At 38.3% G+C, this 25504-nt stretch overlaps 1 protein-coding gene across 2 annotated transcripts; it reads right to left on the reverse strand.

Moving 5' to 3' along the window:
- Positions 1 to 21926: 21926 nt before the first annotated feature.
- LOC110873443 (F-box/LRR-repeat protein 12) lies at positions 21927 to 24761 on the reverse strand. Of its 2 annotated transcripts, XM_022122373.2 has the most exons (3): positions 24351 to 24761; positions 22275 to 23453; positions 21927 to 22195 (listed from the first exon to the last, which is right to left on the reverse strand). In XM_022122373.2, the coding sequence occupies exons 2-3, from the start codon at positions 23275 to 23277 to the stop codon at positions 22146 to 22148; spliced, it is 1053 nt and encodes a 350-aa protein (XP_021978065.1). In that variant the 5' UTR covers positions 23278 to 23453; positions 24351 to 24761; the 3' UTR covers positions 21927 to 22145. The 2 variants fall into 2 exon arrangements, with proteins under 2 accessions (XP_021978065.1, XP_021978064.1); XM_022122372.2 differs by having other exon boundaries at positions 21927 to 23453.
- Between the last annotated feature and the right edge of the window lie 743 nt (positions 24762 to 25504).

Here is a 25504-nt window from a genome sequence, read left to right on the forward strand (position 1 = left end):
TGAATTTTTAATATAAACTTTATAAAAGCCAAAAAGATTTGATTTCTGCTTTATTTTCGATCGTACGATGTTGGAGCTCGAGTCTTCGTTACCTGAAACCTGAACGAAAACCGAATTGACTAAATCTTCATAAACGGTCGAAATTTGCAAGTTTTGAAAGTTAAATCTAAAATTGATAAATTTGAAAAACTTTCAAACTGTCAGACGGTGTTTGATTGTGACGTGGTCATACGTGTGTCATTTGTTTATGTTTACTATATTCCAAGCAGTTGTTCTCATTACGCGTTTAGATTTCTTGCATGTGCAGATTCTGAAGGCAAGGAGAACATGGTCGATGACAAGCTTTGGAATGAAGACACGACGTGAAGGCACTCAAGTGATGATAATGATCGAGTTGCCGCTGGCCATCATCAACACCTCAAGGATCTCACTTCATAAAGATCAAGCTTTTCACGAGCATAACTCGAGGGGGAGCTTATGTTAAGGGGGAGTTTGTCAACACACTTCCTACACGATACGGGTAGTTTGTAGATACACTCTCTGCTTTCAAGACGTGAAGACTTTGAAGATCCTCCGACATTGAAGACGTAAAAGGACATCAGAGTCTCGAAGACATGAAGATCAACGATGATCAAGATCGAGACAAATCTGCAACCGTCGAAGATCGAGACAAAGCTACAGCCAAGGGGGAGTTTGTTGATTCACTTGTGTCTGTACTTTGTCTGTATTCGGTCTTGTTATAAACGATGTCCTTGTTAGTCATGTAAGTTTGACCAAGTCAACTGTCCTCCTAGTGTGACTTGGCCAAACAGTTAGAAATATGGTTGTTCTTGGTCTAGCTCGAAGGATGCTCATCGAAGGATAATGTTGATCCTTCGATGAACTCGAAAGATGAACATTCGATGGATGATTCGATAGATCATCCTTCGAGGTTAATGCAGATCCTTCGAAGACTTTGTAATCGATAGATGATCCTTCGATCATCTATCAGATCCTTCGGACAAGACAACCTGGGCTGGGTATATATATACCCATGCAGTGTAGTGTGTTCACTGAGAAAGACAGACACTTAGATGCACACATAGAGAGTTGAGAGCATTCTGTCCGAAACACACACACACATAGTGAGAGTTTACAAAACTGATTTGTAAACATTGTGCTTGTAACCGGAACCTTCATACGTATTAATACAGTGGTGTTAATCGGTGAACCTTGTGTGTTTGTGTTTATACTTGTTTCATCTCGGTTTGCTTGCTAGCTTGGATTCCGCACTCGCTAGTGAGTTTGTATAACAAGGTTTAGGTTCGTCATCCTCCGAGAGGGACCTACATGTAATTTTTCCTAAAAGATATTTTTAAACTATAAATTAGAAACCTTTTGTGTTGGTGCATATTTTGGTGTCTGTAACTTGTTCTTTATTAGCGTTGTATTTTACGGTCTTTTATTCCTATCTTTCATCGAACACATGTGTAACAAAAAACCTCTTTATTGGTCACTCTATGTTTTGTCGTGAACAGTGACGAATAACCCTGGTTATTCGTCGACCATGGTTTTTCGTCAGGCCCTTTATATCTTTCGTCGACATTGGGTTGGGCTGCCTATATAAACAACACTTGGACTTCTGTGTGTGAAGTTATGAGAGCATATCCTACTGTCAGTTTATCTTTAAACATTGTGTGTATTTGTTTGATGTTTGTTCTCATTTGTTTAATCAATAGACTGTGAATCTTTGGTTACATCGTGTTCTTGTTATTTCTGTGTTTGGTTTGCATTGTCACGGGGATTCCGCACTCGTGACCGTGTTTGTTATAAACAAGGATTTGGTTTCATGATCGATCCTCAGAAAACGAACCTACAAGTGGTATCAGAGCATTGGCTCTTATCCTTGTTTAAAACCAAACATAGTTGTGTTTTTCATAAAGTGTTGTTTGTGAACTTTTCATATTTGTGTTCTTGAGAAATTTTCATAATTTTCTGAAAAAGCTTCCTAAAATCGGTCAAGATCTTGATATTTGCTAAAGTTTTGTCAAAAACCTTTGTTATATTACTTGTTCACGTGATAAAACCGGGTTTTCATTGAAAGTTTGAGCAAATTTGTGATTCGAAAAATTTCTCCGGTGAAAAAGTTGGCCAGAAACTTCATATCTTCATCTGTGTTCTTCAGATATTCAAGTGTCCTTCAAAGTGTTCTTGAATTTTAAAATTAAATGAAAATTAATAATTGATTATAATATGGTACACCATCATGGTTGGTAAGATGGGTGTATTGTTAGGCTGAACGTGGGTGTCCTTGTCTGAAAAGATAAGATTTGCTTGTTGAAAAATCTCACCAACTCTCTGTCTGTGTCTGTGACCATCTTTGACGAAAAACCCAGGCGACGAATAAGATAGTATTTTGTCAAAGGAACCTCGACGAAAACCCCTGTTTTTCGTAAAAGAATTGTTGACGAAAAACAAAAAACATGTTTTTCGTCGCCATTGTTTTTGACGAAAAACCATTTTTCGTCTAAATTGGTTTTTCGCCAAAAACCTAGTTTTCGTGGGGACACTTGTAATATTTTCACAGAAGGTTTGCAAAAGTATTTTAACATTTTGTTTTCAAGTGTGTGACTAGGTATTCTCATTTATACATAAATCATGAGTTCTAATCCATGGGATTGGAGCACTGGTTCAGGCTCGGGTCAGGATCCGACCTCCGCAGCGGCTTGGATGAAAATGATGATGCCACAACAATCAATTACGGCAAGTCAATGGGCATGCGTAACCAATCAAAATCAAAGCATTCAGAATTTGTTACTAAGTGAAAGTGAAACGGGTAGCAACAATCGCCCGCCAAAGCTAAATCATATGAACGACTATCCATCTTGGAAACATCGATTTCACACTTATGTTCTAGGGCAAAACACCGAGCTATGGACGTGTTTCACTACGCCATTTAACACAGCTCTTGAAGAAGCAGGATCAAATGCAGCGACCTATGCAAATATGTTAGAAAATGACAAAAAGGCATATGATCTGGAAAAGAACGCGTTTGCTATCCTTACACAAGCACTCCACAAAGACATTTATCATCAATTCGGTTATTGTACAAGCACGAAAGCCTTATGGGACGCCTTGGTAGCAAGAGGAGAAGGAAATGCAGCTACAAGAAATACACGCCACGATTTGTTGAAAAAGGAATTTGAAGCATTTCAATTTATGGAAAACGAAACACTAAATGATATGACAACTCGTTTTTATCATTTAATTAGTGAAATGTATTCTTATAATGTTACTACAACTCAACAGGAAATGGTTGCAAGGCTGCCTGATGCGCTACCCCCAAAGTGGAGTCCGTTCATTGAATTGTTAAAGCATACAAGTGTTTTAGACACTGCCACTATCTATGAATTCGTTCAGAAATTGGAAAACAAGGATGAAGAAGAAATCCGGAAAGCTAAACGCATTACAGTTCCTCAAAATCCCGAAATGTATTTTGGAGGGATTAATCCTGCAGCTAGTTCCAGTCAGCAACCGAAACTACAAACGACGTTTGTGTCCAATACAAGCTCCTTTCCCTTTCCCCAGTCAGCTCCTCAGGTTTTCGATCCAAGTGCCTATCACCCACCACCACATCTTATTGCACAAGTCCATGCCCTTTCAAAACCTCAACTCGATCCAAATGTCTATTTTGGTAAACCACAAGTTCCTACACCAGAACCTAAATTAGATCTGAGTGCACGGCTCCCTAAACCCTAACCTCAACCTCAAACTTCCACATCTCAACCTCAATTTGATCCAAATGCCTATCCTTCACCATCACCACAAGCCCAACCACAACAAGCATGTTATGGTAACAACTTTCAACCTCAAAACCCCAACACTGTCAGAGTTGATACTTCCAATCTTTCAAAAGTCAGTATAGAAGTTGCAAAGGAACATATGGAACTTCTCAACACAATGTTCAGTGCCTACTATGGATTGGTTGCAGGTCAAATTGGAAACATCAATTTGACCAATGAAGATTATCAACAGATAGACTGTGATGAAATGGAGTTAATGGACATTAAATGGGCGTTTGCAAGTGTTGTTCGAAGGGCTAAGGATTTATGAAATGAACTGGGAGAACTACCTTGGAAATCAAAAAGGATACAAAGTACGGTTTCGACAAGGATGCAGTTACATGCTTTAATTGCGGCGAAAAGGGTCACTTCAAGCGTGAGTGCACTCGACTAAGCAGACAAGGCAACCAAAATCCCTTCCGAAATCAGACAAGTACTTCCAACACAAATCAAGGTAACCGTGAAAGAGTGATAGTAGCTGTGAACAACGCAACCAACCAAGACCAGTCTGGGCTATCAAACACCAATCGGGCATTAGTCGTTCAAGCCGATGAAGGGTGTAACTGGTCCGTACAGTTTGGAGATGGTGATGAAGGAGAAGGAGGAATTGCATGTTATGCCAAGATCATCAATCACATCAAGCATGTTCACAAAGAAGAATTTTCTGAAAGTGATGATAGCTCGGGTTATAGTGGCAGTTCGGATGAAGAAAGCTCGAGTGTGGGAGGTTATAATTCAGAATTGGATATGAAGGAGGAAATGAATTCTGATGTTGATAGTTTATTAAAGGAAGTTGATGTAAGGCCTCCTAATCCAAGATCTCACTCAGCTAAAGCCACCAACAGGTGTGCGGAATCCACCTGATGATTAACCACTGCAGATGAAACACTAGTATGCAAGGATTTGTGAGAGAAATCAAGAATACACTGAGTATTCTTGATGATGAAGATGAATGACGTCACCCACACAAAGCAGCCGCCAGACAAAACACACACAATGATTAGGGTTAGGTGCACAAAATTTCACACAGAATCGCCGCCTTGTCTATTTCACATAAAGGTATATATACAAGGCAAAACCCGGACTTTCAAGACAAACTAGAAAGCTCGGACAAACAAACTACACAAGCAAAACTCTGACTTTTGTCCTAAACAAAACTCAGACACTTTTGTCCTAAACAAAACTCAGACAAAAGCCTATCCCAAAACTTGGACAAAATGTCCAAGGATAAAACTAGGACTAATTTTCAATGAATGTACAATAAAGACCCTATAGAATCGGAGACATGCACTTATCACCTAAAGTGCATTAACAAACTCCCCATTGATCAGTGCATGGTCTTCATTGGTCTTGAGATCTTCATCCTTTCATCGAGAACTCGCTTCCTGCCCATACCCTGCTCTTCACACAGAATTGAACTACCTTGATGAACTGATCAGCTAGCACACGATCTTCTTCAAGGTATTTCAGAGGTAGGCGACGAAGCTTCTTCAAATCTTCCATCTTGAGATGAACGAACCAGACGCACATAGCTTCTTCAAATCTTCCATCTTGTAATGAACGATCCAGACCTGAAACACTTAACACCGGATTAAGGAACTTAACCACGGAGATATCGGCCCAAACCTGGATCCTAAAAATAAATTCCAATACTCCAGAATAAACAATTGAAATATTAAACAACCAACATATAATAACTTATTTAAATAATTTTCACAACCCTAGAGTATTCTTAATAAAGATAACTCACACATAGAAACTAGATAGCAAAATCTTTTTGAGGTTTTTCAATTTTTGACTGAAATGGAGATTAAACCTACGAACATATTTACACTAATTATCTTTTTTGTGAAATCGGAGCAAAGGAATCATATCGGTTTTACTGTCAGTACCCGACACAAGAACCATAGCATTTAGCTTTAATTTTTTTTAGAATGATATTGACAGTTCAAGACGTTCAACGGTATTGTGGTCCACTTAAGTTTTAGCATGCTTTCGAACACTGTTTTCGAGATATGGAATTAAGTGTATTAATAGCTGAGAGTAACTATGTTTACCCATCTCAGAATATACTCCCGTATCAAGGTATGCATGAGAGATTATCTTACTAGTGAGTATACCATTTATCATCTGTTTTTGACGTATAAGCTAATGTGAGATACTCACTTATTTGGAATTGAAAACAAGTCCTTTGTGATAGAATCACTTATTGAGGAGGAACTTGAATTTCATATGCAAAGGGCACAGGAGCAAGTCCGTGAACAGGTTAGTACCATCGTACAGACAAAGAGACGAACTTGACTCCCACAAAATTTTGTGGGACATGTGATTGTTTATCACTTATTTGGGTCGAATGCATCATGTATTAAGGATATTTACACGTATGTATGGTATCATGGAAGATCTAGACTTGCGTCCCCGTTATTTGTTATTTTCGGTAAAAGAAACAACCATGATACCCAGATGATAAACAGCATAAAGACCACGTATCTCAGAACCTCAGCAATCTATCAAACGAAATTACGGTACCAAGACCATATATCCGAGAGATGTGCCACACAAGTTACGCAGTTCATTATGTTTATATACCAAAGACAGGTTCTTATTTACACGTAAAACCTACCGAAGCAACGTATAATGAAGCTGTCATAGTTAACGGTTAATTTTATGTATATAACCATAGTACTGCACCAGATACGACAAACCGATGTACTATCATTTCCCTTATATCTCAACACGACTTCATTTTAAATTTTTATATGTTTTTGTATTTTTCTAAAATTTATCCTACAACTAAGTAAAATATTTTTGGAGTTTTTCAATTTTTCGAAAGCGGTAAGAACTGTGCAGAAAAGATAAAATAAAGTTTCTATGCGAGTTTAGAAAGCATTTTACTCTGGGTTGATCATGCCAATCATTTGAACCAGATTTTCAAATCTAGCCCGATCGAATGTTTTTGTAAACAGGTCGGCAAGATTATCCAAGGTGTCTACCCTAACCACTTCTATTAAACCCTTCTCAGCACAGTCGCGAATAAAATGATGCCTAACATCTATGTGCTTAGTGCGTGAGTGATTAACTGGATTGTTTGTTATGGAAATGGCAGAGTTGTTATCGACAAGGATAGGAGTACGAGTAAAATTCAAACCGTAGTCCCTCATTTGTTGCTGAATCCACAAAACCTGAGCACAACAGCTTGATGCAGCAATGTACTCAGCCTCGCACGTGGATAGAGAAACGGCAACTTGCTTTTTGCATTGCCAAGAGACAAGACGATTCCCAAGAAGTTGTGCGCCGCCAGAGGTTGACTTTCTGTTCATCCGGCACCCTCCGAAATCTGCGTCAGCATACGCCATCAAATCCAGACCACCTTCAGCTGGATACCACAATCCAAGCTTAGGCGTCCTTTTCAGATATCTGAAAATACGCTTGACTGCTTTCAAGTGAGACTCCTTCGGAGTTGATTGGTACCTAGCACACAAACAAACAGAGAACATAATATCTGGTCGTGAAGCAGTAAGATACATTAGTGAACCTATCATTGCTCGATATAGAGTCGGATCCACTTCAGGATCTTTCACATTATCAAGTGAAAGCTTGAGATTTGTCGGGAGAGGTGTGTCATAGGGTAAGCTATCTTCCAATCCAAATCTTTTGAGAATCTCGTGGACATACTTTGTCTGATGCACGTACGTCCCGGTTTTTCCTTGATTCACTTGAAGACCTAAAAAGAATGATAACTCGCCCATCGCGCTCATTTCAAATTTTGACTTCATCACAGCCTCAAACTCACGACACAATTCTTCATTTAAAGAACCAAAAATTATGTCATCAACGTAAATTTGCACGATCAGAAAATCTCGCCCTTTCTTCAAAATGAACAGTGTGGAGTCAATCGCACCACGCGAGAACCCATGCTGCAATAGATGTTTTGACAACGTCTCGTACCATGCTCGAGGGGTCTGATGGAGACCGTAGAGAGCCTTGTCCAACAAATAGACCTTGTTGTCTAACCCTGGAGCTTCAAAACCTGGTGGTTGGGACACATACATAGTTTCATGCAATTTCCCGTAAAGAAAGGCGCTTTTCACATCCAACTGATAGACTTTGATACGCATGTGTGCAGCAAAGGCTAGAAACAAACGAATAGCTTCCAGTCTTGCCACCGGTGCATAAACTTTGGTATAGTCAATCCCTTCCTCTTGATTGAAGCCTTGAACAACCAACCGTGCTTTGTTTCTTACAACGACACCCTTATCGTCTTTCTTGCACTTGAAAACCCATTTCGTGTTGATTGCATGTTGGCCCTTTGGAAGATCGACCAAATTCCACACCTTTAACTTGTCGAACTGAGCTAACTCTTCTTGCATCGCCTCACACCAAGAATTATCCTTCAGAGCCATCTGATAGTTCTTCGGCTCTATCTGAGAGATAAAACATTCATGTAAGCTAAGATTGTAGATTTCTTCTTTCTTGATAGCAGAGAACAAACACTGCATCTCTGAAATACTCCTTCGCGTTTGCACTCCCGCATTTGGATTCCCAATAATATTATCAACAGGATGATGAACATTTGTTCTTGGAACTAGGATTGACGGAGCATGAAGATTGTTTCCCAAATTCGATTGAATCTCCCCCTCAGCATTTGCATTACTACTAGAAGCGTGATCATTACCAGAAGACGCATTAACATTTGGATATGCTGAAAAGTCAACGTATAGATCTCCACTTGTAGTTTGAGCAGCTGCATTGGGGATCTGCTCAGCAACAACATCATTTACGGTCGAAGAATCAGCGACTGGAACATTCGAAGACACATTATTAGGAATACTAGCTCTCCAGCTCGCATCCACTTCATCTTTGTTCACAAGATGTGTGTATACAACCTCCGAATCTTCTTCTGAAACATCAGGAAGATCAAATGAATCAAATAATTTATCATAATCATAACCACTTTTGGGACCGAATTCGGACGGTGGAGGATCGAAACTCAAAGGAGTTATATCAAACACGATCTCCACTGTTAGCTTCTTGATGTTATAAATGCGTTTGTTTGGAGTTCCCTTGGCATATCCCAAAAAGAACCCCACTTCACCAACTTCCCCCATTTTAGGAGTATCTTTGGTGCGTTTGATAACACACTTAATCCCAAAAGGTTGAAAACCAGATAAGTTCGGTTTCCTGTTTTCAAGCAATTCATAACACGTTTTATCTTCTCTTTTGACCGTAAGCACATGATTTAACACGTAACATGCAGTGTTTACCGCCTCGGCCCAGAAGAAAATTGGTAATTTTGATTCAGAAAGCATAGTGCGGGCCGCCTCAATCAGGGTACGATTCTTCCGTTCTGCAACTCCGTTCTGTTGAGGAACATATGGAGCGCTGAACTGATGAAGTATTCCCATTTCCCGACATAACTCATCCATATAATGATTTTTAAACTCAGTGCCGTTGTCACTTCGGATTTTCTTAATAGGAAGTGAATAATTTTTCTCAAGTTGTTTGAATAAGTCTCTTAAAATACCAGCAGTTTGATCCTTTGTTTTTAAGAAAAATACCCATGAGTAACGTGAGAAATCGTCAGTGACAACTAAGCAATAAGACATCCCACCAATGCTAGCAACATGGATCGGGCCGAAAAGATCCATGTGAAGCAATTCAAGTGGTTTTTGGATTGAGTTAACTGTTTTCGGTTTATGAGGCTTTCGTTTGATTTTTCCTTTTTCACATGATTCACATTTGTTGTGCATATTGAAACTACGTAAAGGAACCCCCAACACTAAGTTGTTTTTCACTAAGTGGTTCATTTTTCACAGATGCACGTGGCCCATTCTCCTATGCCAGAGATACGATTGATCTTCAGTCGCCTTCGAAAGTAGACATGTCGCTGGAGCAGACGAGTTAACCAAACGGCGCATGTCCATGACATATGTGTTATTCACCCTTGGAGCCCTCATAAAGATCCAATCTTCAGGAACAACAAATCCCGGACGCAAGACGAAGCAAGCTTTATCAGTGAACAGCATCGTGTACTTGTTATCACAGATTTGAGAAACCGACATCAAGTTATGCTTCAATTCTTTAACGTAGTTCACTTTATGCAGCGTGATTTTTCCATTTGACACAGAGCCTTCACCAGTGATGTAACCTCCCTTTTCACCGGCAAAATTTACATAACCACCACGGATTTGTTTAAAATTGTTCAATAACTCTTTATTTCCTGTCATGTGTCTGGAACAGCCACTATCGATATACCAAATATAGATAGCCCTCTTCAGCTGCTCCTACACTCCCCAACAAAAATTTAGTTAGAGTGTGGGACCCAAGCCATGATGGTCTTGGGTCGTCCTGATTCGTCAACATAAGAAAACTCTTTGAAATAACCATCATCGCCTCTGTGTCCACCATTTCCATTTCGGAAATTGTTTGAATGAGTCCCCGCAAATCGTGGATTATACGGAGTTGACGATCTGTTGGTATAACCAGAGTTTCCATACCCTCGGCTTCCATAGTTTTGGTAGCTGTAATTTTGATTCCTGGGTTGCTCAAAATTCCTACCAAATCTAGGAGCATCTTCGTGTCTTGAGAATGATCGTGGATGATTATCCGAATGCGGTCTTTGATTTGGAAATCGGGGGGGGGGGGGGGGTGACGCATTTCGGTCATTCACGAATCTGTTCTGTGCATGAGGTCTAACATAGTTGTTGTTCGAACCTCCAAAGCGTTGGTCATTCTCAACTACTTGAAATGTGACATGATTTTGTCGTCTGTGAGGGGTTTTCTCACGAGTATCATGTCTTTGAGATGTATTTTCAAATCTGTCCCCACGCTTAATAACAACGGGTTTCTCCTCTTGATCCTGATTTTGTTGTGATTTAACATTTGGTTTGACAACTGGTCTTACTTCTTGTTTAATCACTTTATTTTTCTCAACCTTCTGATTTTTACCATTTTTCTTTTCAACATTAACTGATTCATTTTGTGGTTTTTCAACAAAAGGTTTCTTTTGATCAGGATCAACCAGAGATTTACCCCTGTCATCTGGACAGTCTGCTGCTAAGTGTCCTTTCCCACGACACTTGTAGCATTTGCGAATTTTCACAGCATTCTTTGGACATTCCTCATGAGTGGTCGAAGATGATGAGTCGTTGGTGGAATTTTTCAAAATTTGGTTCACAAACTGAGAGTTGGAACCTGTTTCGATCTGAACTTCTTCTTTGACAAAATCCTCCCCTTTCACAAACTCAGTTTTAGGGATATTTTTCAAAGCCTTTTTAGTTTTCCCACATGACTTTGGTTTTGACTTCACATTTTGAACTTGATTAAACATTTCCAAAGTCTTATTGCTTATCAAATTTTCAATGTTTTCAAGATTTACTTCATTTTTCTTTGAAACTCCACTCATCTTCGACTGATCTGAGTCAGTAACTTCATCTGGCTCAGATTCTGACTCACTTTGTGGTTCAACCGTCAGAGGGGTCGTTGGCACAAAATTTGCCAATTCAGGATCAATGCTTGGCATCGATGTATAATTATGGTTTACCGGAGGAGGCACCTCAGTATAACCAATGCCGAACATTTCTTCCTCATATTCTTTGAGACGTTGGCTGTTAATACAGAAATTCATCACTTCGGATGAATCCCTGAACTTTTCAATATTTCGTTGCAAATCTAAAATCAGATTATCTTTTTCCAAAATGATTTTGTTCTTTTCCAAAACACAATTTTGATTCATTTCAAGTTCAGATTTTAATTCCTGATTTCTAAGATTTCCCTGAGCCACAAGTCTCTCAAATTCAGAGATATCATTTTTCAGCGCTTTTATCTTAATTCGGTGTTCTTTATCCGAATTAGACAAAACAACAATGAGTTCTCTGGATTTTTCTAAATCTGCAATTAAGTTTGTGTTATGAAGTGCATATCTATCAATCTTAGTCACAAACTCAACACACCTAGCACATCGCTTATCTATAGAAGATGATTTTACCTCAATGCCAGCCATGAATGCACAAGCCTCATTTTCTGTGGAGTTTTCTTCCAACCTTTTAGCTTCTGCATCCGCAAATTGCTGCATTTCAGCTGTGGAGATGTTGAATTCAAAACGTTCTCCCTGTTCTCCATCTTCTGTCTTGTTAGACTTTTCAACGGTCTCTTCAATCGAGGAATCTTCATTCTCAGCAACATTCCCCGAATCCAACTCTTCCCCAAGAACCTTAGCTACAACTGCAAGCTCCTCAATACTAGTCTCTTCGACAACCTCTTCATACACTTCTTCGTTCACTATTTCAGCTATAAATGCTTGTGACACAATAGCTCCTGAGATGTCTTCCAAAGCACAACCCCAGTCATAAGGCTCAGTCACACTCTGTAGAGGTTGAGCCACCATAGCATTGTTTGTCGAAGGTGTAAGATTTTCAGACCCACTTGAACGAGCATTTGAGTTAGAGGTAGCATTTGATGCATTGTTGTGAGGTCTTGAATTATTCCCTCGTGAGTTGTTGTCTCTATCAGATCTTTCCATTTTCGGCTTTCGACAATCACGTGCAAAATGCCCGTAGATACCGCAGTTGTAACATTTTACCTTTGACATGTCGACTCCCATTCAAGTCTTTGTCTGACCTCCTATGAACTTTCTACCTGTCTTCAACAGAAACTTCTTCGCTCTACGGACTAACAGTGCCATATTGAGTTGTAGATCAAGTTCTTCCATTTCGTCTTGATCTATCTGATCAAAGTCCTCATCGAGACTTGACGGTTCAACGAGCTTTCCAAGACAGAAGTTCTCGTAGGCAGTCATGAAGGACGCCAACAGACTCATATTTTGTTCAATCAACTTCAAACCGCTTGCATCTATCTTGGGAATGTTCAAACTTGTTCCTTGAGATTTCTGAGCTCCACTAGAAGAGTACATCCCTTGATTGGAATTGATTGTTCCACTTGAACTAACATTGTTGCTTATAAAGGCGTGTTCACTTGCAGAACCTTCATTCTCCGAATACAAAGCAACACCGACTCCACCATTACTACCCTTCTCCGTTGGTTTCGAAGCCTTATATAACTGAGGATCTTGAAGCTTCTCGAAATCAGATGCTTGATCTTCCATATTCCAAGCATAACCCTTCAGCTTTTGAACAGCTTCTTCCAATGAGAGCTCCTCATAGAGAACACCCTCTCTAATCAGTTTGGTGTACATATTCCATTCTCTGGAAAGACAATTCAGAAACTTCTCAACCTTCTCAAATTCAGTGTAGATACCCTCTTGACTTCTATCAAGTTCGCTCAGCAGATGATAAAATCGGTTCACTGTGTCATCAAATGATTCATTTCTTAAAGCCTTGAACACAACGAATTGAGTCTTCAAACGTTCGAGACGTCGCTTCTTGTACATTTCGTTTCCTTCATATCGCTGGATCCTACTATCCCACAATTCCTTTGAACTATTTCTCTTACGGAACGTATGAAGTATAGATTGCGTCATTGCCATCGTTATCATTGACATAGCTTTCTCTTCACAGTCAAAAAATCTCTTCTGGTCGTCAGTGAGTGCCAAATACGTATCAATCGTCAACGTACGTACTGGAGTAGCTCCACATCCTTTAACGATATACAACCAGATTTTGATATCTTTTGCTCATACATATCTTTCGAAACGCTCCTTCCACTCAGGAAAATCAAGCTCGTTTATCAACAAAGGAGGTTTGTCGCTACTTCCTACCTCAGCATTATGCTTGAGGTTTTGCACCATTGCAGTCAGATTGTTGTTTGCCATTTCAGAAAACAACAGTAGGTTTCTAAGCAAGAACTGTGTTACTGAACAGATTTTCTAAGTCCAAACTCGGAGAGAAAAACACGGAGTGTAATGTCTGAGCTTTAATCAGAGTGTGAAACCCGGATCACAAAAACCTTAAATAAACACAAACAGAAAAACTCGGACACTACACTGTTAGAATTTAAACTTCAGACAAAATTCGGACACAGTGAACTTTGGACTAAAAATTCGGACTTAACTAATATAAAACTAGGACTCACTAAGAGATTGGGCAAATAATTTGGACCTCCTAAAAACTTTTAACTAAAAAAGTTCGGACTCTAACTCAACTTAAAACCATATAAAAAAGTCGGACTCCTACTCTATAACCTAAGGTAAAGTTCGGACAAAGACTAATAAAAAGTTCGGACTAATTAAAAGATGGACACTCTAATAGAACAATAAAAGTCGGACAAGATCTAAAGAACTCGGACTAATAACTAAATAAGAGTTAAAATTCGGACTCAAAAACAAAGGGAAAACAAAGGACTAAAAGGACTCTAGGGACATAATAATTCGGACTTTACACTATGCTGATGAAACTCGGACTAAACAAAAAAAAATTCGGACTCTTTATCAAATAACTAAAATAACTAAAAGATCGGATTCTAATGACTAAATAAAGAAAATAAGAAAATAATTAAAATTCTGACTTAAATAAGGACCCTACAAAAGTCGGACTCTACTAAAAAATCGGACAAAAGCTATTTTAAAAATTCGGAGACTAATAAGGAACTATAAAACTCAACAAAGAAGTCGGACAAAGTCAAACTTCTTAAACCTCGGACTCCTAAAAAGAAATAAAAAAATTCGGACTATAGTTTTTTTTTTTTAAAATCCGGACCTACAACTTTGAAACTCGGACCAAGGTAAATTAAGTAAAATTCGGACTCAAAACAGAAGACAAACTTCAGACTCCTAAGAAAACTAAAAATCGGACAGAGATTTGAGACACTCAAAACTCAGAAGAACCAATCTCCGGACTATCTCCCCAATGTGACACACACTGGTTCAACAATACCCCGGAGACACAAACACAGAATTTAAACCACGGACAAGGCTTCCAAAGATCAAACTCAGAATCTTTTTCAACCTTCAACCTATGTATGAACAAGAACCAAAACCCCTGTAAAACCCAGATGAAGAACAACACCAAAAATCACCAAACTACTCAAAATCCATCATCAAATCACTAGATATGAATGAAGAATCATGAATAAACCACAAAAACTCACTAAACACTCACTAAACCCTATCAAAGATTGAACTCTTCTCACAAAACCTTCAAACTAAGAAACACCTACAGTAGTATGAGCATACTGCTCTGATACCACTTATAAGGCCTCCTAATCCAAGATGTCACTCAGCTAAAGCCACCAACAGGTGTGCGGAATCCACCTGATGATTAACCACTGCAGATGAAACACTAGTATGCAAGGATTTGTGAGAGAAATCAAGAATACACTGAGTATTCTTGATGATGAAGATGAATGACGTCACTCACACAAAGCAGCCGCCAGACAAAACACACACAATGATTAGGGTTAGGTGCACAGAATTTCACATAGAATCGCCGCCTTGTCTATTCCACATAAAGGTATATATACAAGGCAAAACCCGGACTTTCAAGACAAACTAGAAAGCCCGGACAAACAAACTACACAAGAAAAACTCTGACTTTTGTCCTAAACAAAACTCAGACACTTTTGTCCTAAACAAAACTCAGACAAAAGCCTATCCCAAAACTTGGACAAAATGTCCAAGGATAAAACTAGGACTAATTTTCAATGAATGTACAATAAAGACCCTATAGAATCGGAGACATGCACTTATCACCTAAAGTGCATTAACAGTTGAGGAGTTAAAGTGTCAGAAATCTATTCTGGTAAAGAAGGCTGTTGTTGCATCAAAGGAAATGGAGAAGTTCTTCTCTGAAGATGGATCTTTTTCTTATCAAACTGCCTTTATTGCAAATGTCGCAGCCTCGACTAGTCAGGTAAATTCTGACCCTCCTACTCCTAGTGTATGCAGTAATTGTGCAGATTTGAAGCTTGAATCAGACAAGGTTCACAATCATAATCAGAGTTTGGTTATTGAGCTGTCAAAATGCAAAGAGGCAAACATGGCTTTAGCTCGAAATGAAAAGGATTTCAAATCAGTAATCGAAACTTTAAAGAAAAGTGTTTCTGAATTGACAAAAACTGTTTTCAACAAACAAATTGGTATTAATAACTACATTAATATCATTGAGGAAACAAAGAAAGAGCTAGCCGTGGCAAAATGCGAACATGACGCAATCAAGCTCAAATTGGAGAGTTATTCTAACTCCCGATATGTGCTTGATCACACTATAGACGCTCAACAGCTGAAAGGGAATAAGAAAGGCGTTGGGTATAAGTCGTGTCCGCCCCCTTTGAGACACAACTATACCAGAATGCCTGATGAAGAGGAAATGCCTCATTTTGAACCATATGTGCCTCTTGATTATGAGGAAGTTACTACAGCATTAGTGTTCAAACCGGACAGTTCCTCGGGTAACTCATCTGATGAAACGGGAACTTCAACATCTACGAATCAAAGTGCTCCAATTATTGAGGACTATGATTCGTCTGATGATGAATCAGATGTGAGTGATCAGGATAAATCACTTGATAAGATGAAAGGAGTTGAAATTCCTATTGAGAATCATATTTTGTGTGATCCTCCCACTCCTGCTGTGCAACCTGTTGCCAAACAAGTGATAGATCCTGTCAAGGAAGTCAAGGAACCTGTGTCTACCGTTAAAAGTGATAATGTGTTGTATACTTTGGTCAGTGATGCTAAAATTTATTCAGACAAAAGTTTTCCAATTAAAAACGTCAATCCATATTGATAAAGTTTTTGAAGATAATACTAGTAAGTTTTTGGGAAAGACGATCCCGGGAGTTGTTGTAACTCAATGTGATCCTATTCCAAAATCTGAAGTTAGAAAACAATTTGGAAATCAAAGATTGCCGACAAAGCAACAACCTATTGCTTCTAAGGGTAAACAACAAGAACAACGAGCTCAAAAGCCTAAAGTTTCTCAATCAAAGTTTGAAACAAAAGTAGCTCGTTACAAGAAGAAAAGCAGTGATGTCAAATTTGTAGCATCAAAGGGTACTCATAAAATTGAGACTTTTGAAAATAAATCAAATACCGATTTTGTCCAACAAGTCAAAATTTTAAAACGTAATAGTCAAAACAACTTCACCCAACACACAAATGGGTGTGACGAAGGAACAAGTAGCTCTGGTTCTACAGGTTGGACATATGTTCGTCAATCGGAATCTCCTAAGTTTGTTGAAAGGAGAACTTGTTTTAAATGTGGGGAGTTTGGATATATTATCAAAAACTGTACAAATACTCCCAAAGAAAAGCTTATTGAGAGAGCCCCTCCTGAAAAAGGTCACCAACAACGTCGTTCTGTTTCAACAAAATAAGATAAACGAACCGTTAAAGAACAAGAAACAAAACAACGACGTCAAAACGTCAAGGCAATTGAAAAGGCTTTAAAATCGGAAGTCAAAACTGTTAAAAAGGAACCAAGTTCATCACAACCACCGTTAAAACCAGAAATTTCAAAATCTTTTCATAAAACTCAATCTGGTAAACAAAATCGAACTTGGAAACCTAAAACGGGTGAAGGTTCAGGGGGAGGTGCTATATTTCAAAATCATCAAGAAATCGAGATCACATTTCGTGATGCTCAGGGACGACCCAAGACCACTAAGGCTTGGGTCCCCAATCTCAATTAATCGTTGAATGAAATGTGCAGGATGTTCCAGGAGGAACTGTTAATAGTCATTGGATTGTTGACAGTGGAGCATCTAGGCACATGACGGGCGAATTACGACATCTTTATGATGTGAAAAACATTAGAGGAGGTTATGTCGCATTTGTTGGAGACAAAGGCGGATACATCACCGGAGAAGGAAAGATCTCCAATGTGTTGTGTGTTTCAATAAGATCAATTATGTATGACAAAATGAACATAATCTTTTAAGTGTTTCGCAAATCTGCGATAAGAAATTCACCGTGCATTTTGATGATGCCGGTTATTATGTGCTGAAGCCTGGATTTAAAATTCCAAAAGAATGGATTCTCTTATCGGCTCCAAGGGTTAATGATCTTTATATCCTTGATATGAGCCAAGCGATTACGACCTCTACACAAGTCACATGTTTTGTCTCGAAAGCCACAGAAAAGGAGTCTATATCTTGGCACAGACGAATGGGACACATTCACTTGAGAAAAATGAACCATTTGGTGAAAAACAATCTTGTGAATGGTGTGCCTGTGAGAAGTTTTCAACTACAAGATGTCTGTGTGTCGTGCCAGAAAGGAAAGCAAACGAAGAAGTCTCACTACAAGAAGTCTCACCCGATTAAGAAAGTCAACACTCTCAGCATGCCTCTTGAATGTTTTCATATAGACCTCTTCGGGCCTATGAAACACAAGACAAACTTTGGGGATGCTTATTGTCTGGTAGTTACTGATGACTACTCTAGATTTTCTTGGGTATCTTTTATGGCACACAAGAGTGAAACTCCTGAAATCCTCAAGAATCTTCTCACTCTTCTAGAAAATTTGTACTCATTGAAAGTGAAGAGGATCCGCAACGACAATGGCACTGAGTTTAAAAATCACATAATGGATGAGTTCTGTACTTCAAAGGGCATTCTTCATGAATACAGTTCTCGCTACACTCCACAACAAAATGGTGTCGCTGAGAGGAAAATCGGACCATAATCGAAATTGCAAGAACGATGTTGGCAGAGTCGGAGCTTCCTGTTCAGTTCTGGGGGGAGGCTGTGGCTACTGCTTGCTACACATTAAACAGAGTTCTCACAGTTAAACAGCATGACAAGACTTGTTTCGAACTGTTACACAAAAGGAAACCGGACTTTTCTCACTTAGAACCTTTTGGCGCTCCATGCACTATGATTGAACCGCATGGAAAGTTTGGCGCCAAAGCTATTGAGGGTTTCTTTCTTGGATATGCTACTCCGAATTTTCGTGTTTGGAATTTGACAACCAAAAAGACTGAGTTATGGAGCGAAGTGAAGGTTCAAAGATATACTAATCCTGTTAGAGCTCTGGGTGATCCTTGGATGTTCGATTATGATGGACTATTCGACTCCTTTAATCTGCCAACCTTTGATGAAGCATCTGCAGCTGCTCAAATGTTGCTGGAAAGTGATAATGTTGTTGACTTATCTTTGGTGCGACCAATTGTTGTTAACTCTCAAGCTTCTACTTCGGTTAATAACATTGTTCAAAATGAGGAAATTGAAGATGCTATTGATTACAATGCATCGTCGGAAGATGATGAGTTCCACGATGCGAATGAAGGCAATTCGGCTCCAGCTGCTCCTATTCAAGGTGCTTCTGAAGCAACTACTCACGTGCAGAATGTAGACACTGCTGAAGGAAATGCATCCATGTCTACGTTAATGCCAAGCATGGATTTGGTTGTTGATCTTAATTTTAATAATTTGGGTATTAATACTCGTGTTCCTGATGTCGCTGAAACGAGAATTCATGATACTCACCCGCAGCAGAATATTATTGGAGATGTCCATATTGGAGTGCAGACGCGTAATCAGCTGAGAAACAACCAGAATGCTGGTCTGTACTCAGCCATCAGAGAATCTGGTTTACAAAATGATTGGTCATTCGCGTGTTATGTTTCACAACAAGAACCAAAGTCTTGGAAAGAATCTCTAGAGGATAATTCTTGGGTGGAAGCTATGCAGGAAGAACTGCAACAATTTCAAAAGCTGGGTGTCTGGAAGCTTGTTGAAAGGCCTGAAAATTACAAGAAAATTGGCACACGTTGGGTTTTCAAATATTTGCAGTTAACATTTTCTTCGGCTTTTAATGGAGTTTTATTATCAACATTGGTAACATTATAAGGGAGGCCAGCCTAAGTTTTGTCAAAGTTTTGACCATTTGCTTATGATGTTGTTACTAAAAAATAACTACGGCTTAGGTAAAAGGTTATCTGGTCAAATATGCCGAAACTTAAAAGGCGGTCTGGTCAAATATGTTGTGGAGAGGTATAATCTTGTGTTTTTTTTATAGGGAATGCTACAGTGGACGGCAATGAAGATTAGAACTGAAAGTGGCAATGCCTATGCTGAGGTTTTATAAGACTGAGTTTCCAGCTTTATTGACTCGGTTGAGATTTATAAGTTACGACATTAAACACAATTATCTGTTTTAGTTCTTGAACATATGCGTCAATTGGAATTTTTATTTGTCGCCACCAATACTAAAAAGTTGTGGACACATTCCTACTTGCAGTGAGTACTTCATGACTGCTTACAGCAGTATGGTTTGGTTTAATCTCGATCGTGGCGGATTTGTCGCTATGATCTTTTAGGTAGTTGAGTACAGATCTTTTAGCCTAGGGTACTACTTACACACCACGTGACTCACCTGAATTTGTCTTTGGGAAAGGAAAGTAACAGGAACTCTATTTTTAAAAGTTTAAAGATGGTGAGAAATATATGTAGTTTGGTAATTTTAGAAATGTTTTTGTGGAGGAAAAAGTTGGGCGCTTGTAAAGGTCAATGGAAGTCAAACAAGGTTGGGAATTTTGGGCTATAATGGTTAGGACTGGGTCAATTCGGGTTATGTTATTTAAGTTGTAAAAATATAAGACATTAGCTTATAAGGAAACATGTAAAATTGGTCAAAAGTTGCCCACATTGTATTGTTAAAAATTGATACAAAATAATAATTTTGCAATGCTATCGTTTTTCAATCTATAATTTGATGTTTAAATTATTGTTGTTAATATAAATTTTTTGCTAAATCTTGATCTTGATTGGGCAGGTTATGAATCTATTGTTGATTCGGTAACGGGTAGCAACAGTTGCTTTGACGTCAATTATCATGTAGGGGAATCGCTATTCGATGTTTCAGGGCCTAATTAAAGTTGGAGGGTGAGTAGACTCGATGGTTTTCATGGACACAGTTTACCTAAAAAAATAATTTTAACCGTTTATCTCTCTCCCATTATAAATTATATTAGTTATTTAGTATTTGTTGCTGGTTCATATATGACTCAGGACTGTCACCAAACATAATGATTAGCTTTTATATTGATGATTTTTTTATCATTTAAGTTTGAATTATATTGGCACCTTGGGTTAGATTGCGCTCTCAAAAAGAGCCTCTGTGACACCCCCTGCATCGCGCGGGCCAACCCACTAGTATATATTAATGTTAATCAATGAAAGAGGCAATGGTTTACAATTCTATCAATCAACAATAGATGAATAGTGTCAACGCTAAGACCATGGTAGTAACCAAGTTTCAAAAATTTTAGACTTGAACTTTGAATATCTAGAAAACTTTGGCAAGTTAGGCCAAAAGATTGTCAATCATAATCCGAATTTAATTTGTCCACAATAAAATACAAATAGTCACCAGGACGTGAATAATACTAGGGTTGTGACTTTTGAAATCTCCATCCTTTTATATGTGAGTTCACAATACTACGATTCAAGAATTTAAGAGAGTACGTGAGAAACCTCAATACTTTTATAGAACACAAATCCCTTGGTTACGAGATGACAATAAATCATGACATGTGCGGCTATCAATGATTTAAAAGGTATTTGTGGCTGCTATACGACACAGATCCGATGTTGCCGCTATTACCGTTTGTCGCCGCTAATGGCATCGATCTTGTGTGCTAGTCCTAAATTTGACCGTAACCTATTCCCTAAACAACAAAGCCTTGACTTCCATGTGCTAGGTGTCCCGTTGATAATCCATCTGCAATCATCCACCATTTTATTTAGTTTACCTTAATTCCAACTGTTTTTGTCGTGATCTGTCAGAGTTCTGTGATCCAGTCCGGGCAATCCAACTCTAAATATCCGTCCGTAGTGCTACTTTGTTTAGTAGTGAAAGTTATATAGGATCCTGAACCCGACCATATTGTCGCTCTGGATCTCATTTCACCTTGGTTTAACAATGTTAATAAACAATCAGAAAGAAAATATTAGTAAATGGTCCAAAACATAAATATAAAAATACTTGCCATGCTAAATTGGTAATCTTACTGGTTGAGGATGGATTATGGATATTCATTGAGGCCACTTCTGCTAATCCAGAACTTTCAGGTGTTCTGATTATACCAGATCACAGTTATAAAAAATTAAGTTTTCTAATTCGAAATATTGATATTACATGCGTTTATCAAAATTAATGGGTATTAACTAAGTCACACCACAAATAAAGAAAACCAACATAGCACAACAAAACATTAATCACCCAGTTTCTTAATTGCTTGCATGTATATATCTTTAAGCTCATCCTTGTTAAAAAACCAAGTTTAGGAAAGCATAATACAATTTATGAAGTTTACAAATAAAGTAAGATAAAGATGTCTATCAAGTTATGTTTTTGGCCCTCCTTCCGCAACACTTGATCGTTCTACAGGCTGAGTGTTTCAAATGTCCAACCGCCCGGGACAAATTTCAACAAAGAAGTTGGCGGATCTTTGATCTCAACATCTTCTCTTTGCATCCTAAAGAATTGGATCACAGATGGAGTGATTAGCGGGCAGAAATTTATGTATATCACAGATAGCTGTTTACAGCCATTACCGAGAGCTAGTAATCCTCGACCACAGAGCTTCAAACAACCGTTTACATGGATTCTCTCCAAACTTTGACAATACAATCCAATCGATTCCCAACCAGAGATGGTAATATTTTTACAAGATGCCAAGTTCCATTCTTGTAGAAACGGACATCCTTTTGAGATTCGTATGATAACATAATCCGTAACAAAACTACACCCCGACAAGTTAAGGGTTTTAAGATTTGCAGCAACTCCTGAACCGATGGCCGCAAGTCCATATTCCATTATGTGATAATTAAAAGCAATATTTAGATATTCGAGCCCCCCTCCACTCAAAACTTCAGTCAAATCCGTAGCAAGCATACAACAATTGGCTTCCAAAGAAGCCAAGGTGGAAGAACACCCTTTAAAGCCTATACCATTAATTTTGGAACAGCCTGTTATTCGGAGTTCTGTAAGTTGACGACAATTCTGGATTAGAGACTGAATACCAGAGTCAGTTATGTTCTCACACCAACCAAGACTCACTTTTTTCAAAGAGTTACATGATTTTGTTAAGATTTCTAATCCACTGTCTCCAATAGAACTAGAAGAAAGATTAATTACCGACAAAGATGGACAGCCAGAGGCAATAGAAGAAAATCCTACATTGGTGATTCGAGCACAAGAATCAAGATCAATAGAACGCAATTGAAGGCCATATTTTTGCAATAGAACTAAACCCGAATCAGTGACATCCTTACACCCAGTTAGGGACAATGACTCTAATTGCCTAAAACGGTTAAGCAATCTATGAATCATACAGGAATGGACTTCAATGTAGCCCCTACTGGAGTTTTTTAACCAACTTAAGTGTTGTAGGTCCAAAACCTTACAACTTGAATCATGAATATTAAGAAAACGATGACAAGTTAGGCCGAAAGATTCCCGATCAAGATTAGAGTCTAGTTTTTCGAAGATCAGATACAAATAATCATCTGGAAGGTTTGTAATACATGAGCGTTGTTTTCTAGAAACTACACCCATTTATATATTTCGCTGGTTGAATTTTGATTCTAGGATAAGCTGCAAGAACGATACCTCTTGGCCGTTGGATAAATGAAATTAGATCTATTATCAAGATATCGGCTAGCTTTTGTGATGAATGTTTGACATTTAGGACCTTTACTTGAAGATTCTAAACTGAAAAATATCGACGTGATCTGTTCCAACGAAAAAGAGAATGCATTAGTAAACAATTATTATAAGGTCACAATGATATTTGGAATATTCTGTGATCATAGAAATCAACATTCCAATATATAATGGTGCTAGAATAGAAACCCATCAGATTATACACATAGCATCATAGTTTCCCTTAATTCATCAGGTATACCATATCCAATATGCTCTGATCATGTATCTTAAATATGCTAATGTCCTATAGAATCTTACAAAATCAGCGCATTCACGAAAACTAAATGAATTCTGATGGTTCCTTTTTCGGCGGTAAAAAGTCCATGTAAATATCAATTTATTTGCTCCTAATTAAAGTTTGATCGTTCTAAATGTTTTCTGTTTCAGCACTTCAGCTTTGCTATATATGATTCAAACAGAAAAGGTTTCCATCATAATGAGATAGATGTAAAATTAAGTGTCAATTCCTACAACTCTTTGAATTCTTATTGTAACTGTTGTTTTTCAAACTCCACTCTCTTTCATTTCAAGAAAAATATAAAACTAGAAAGCTATCCGTTTATTTGCAACCCCCAAGAAACAATTTCTAGAGCAAAACGAATGCAAGTTCACATTCCATTTTCAAAGAAACGATGAAGCAATTAAATATGTAGATTTCAGGAAACTCATTCGTATTATACCATATATCTCAACTTAAATGTAAGATCTAATTTTCATTAAACAAGCAGCTTGATAACAACGTATATTACACATAAAGCTACGTACAAACATTTCTATATTGCAGCACAGATCGATCCACAAAAGAAACTAACCTTACTGAAATCAATCTAATAACTATGGGTCATGATACGAAGATCAAGTGAAAAAATGCAATAAACATGAACCGATCAATGGTGAAAGAGCCGCGTGATTCGAATAGATACCTTTTTGACCCTTCAGCTTTGGAAGATCGGCCCAAGAAAGCTGCTTCCGTTTATTAGGGTTTGTAAGATTTGAGACAGGCGGCGAGATTTTTGAGAATAGAATATCAGGATCTGACAAACTGATGTGCGGTTGTGCACTTTTAAACCTAGGATTCAGGATATTATGTGGTAGGGTGTACCATAGGATAGTAAGGTTGTGGAACATTCTAGAGAAAGCAAATATATCCTCCTCTATCTGTTGCCGGTCGAGGGCTCCTTCCCCCTCTTCAAACTCCGATTTGTCTTTTTCATAGAGAAATCTCTGATCAAGGATAGAACAAGATCCTTTTTGCATCATATCTAAGGGATTCCTTGGTTCGGGTCGAAGAAGCAATGTCACTCGATCCTTATCAAACTGACTGCATGTCCGTGAGGATCCCGCCAGAGCGCCTTCCACTTCTAATAGGCCACGAACTAGAACAGAATCATTCTCAACGAGTCCATAAGGAGTGATCCCATTTTTTTCATCGGGTCCGGGTAGAGACCAAAGATCTTGAGTGACCGATCCGGCGGATTCACATCTCTTACAACCGACACAATCCTCTGTTCTTGGAGCAGAAGCTATTTGTTTGGCTTTACATCCGTCCCAAGGTATCATTTCTAATACATCCGTAGGACAGGCTCGGACACATTGAGTACACCCGATACATGTATCATAAATCTTTACTGAATGCGACATTGGATCTATCAACGTGATAAGGTTTCAATCTAGTAAATTGAGAAAGAAATTATATATTTAAATACTAGTACTAGATGAATCGATGAGTTCCCCGAGTTTTTTTATCTATTTCTGGATTGACAGTGCCAAAATACTTTGATTTCTTATATTTGTGATAACATGATCATATCTTACGTGGAAGACATGCTAATTTGAATTAATTTATGAAAATTTGAATTTATATGATAATATTACTTATTCAATAAATTCGATTGATTTATACGAGTTGATTTTCTGTTACGATAAATTGATGAAACTATAGCGAGTCCAGATTGATGAAACTATAGCGAGTCCAATAGCGGCTTCAGCAGCTGCAATAACTATAACAAAAATAGAAAAAATGGCTCCTTTTAATTGACGACTATCAAAAAAATCAGAAAATGTTACAAAATTGAGA

Source organism: Helianthus annuus, chromosome 8 (assembly GCF_002127325.2).
Source record: "Helianthus annuus cultivar XRQ/B chromosome 8, HanXRQr2.0-SUNRISE, whole genome shotgun sequence".
NCBI lineage: Eukaryota > Viridiplantae > Streptophyta > Magnoliopsida > Asterales > Asteraceae > Helianthus > Helianthus annuus.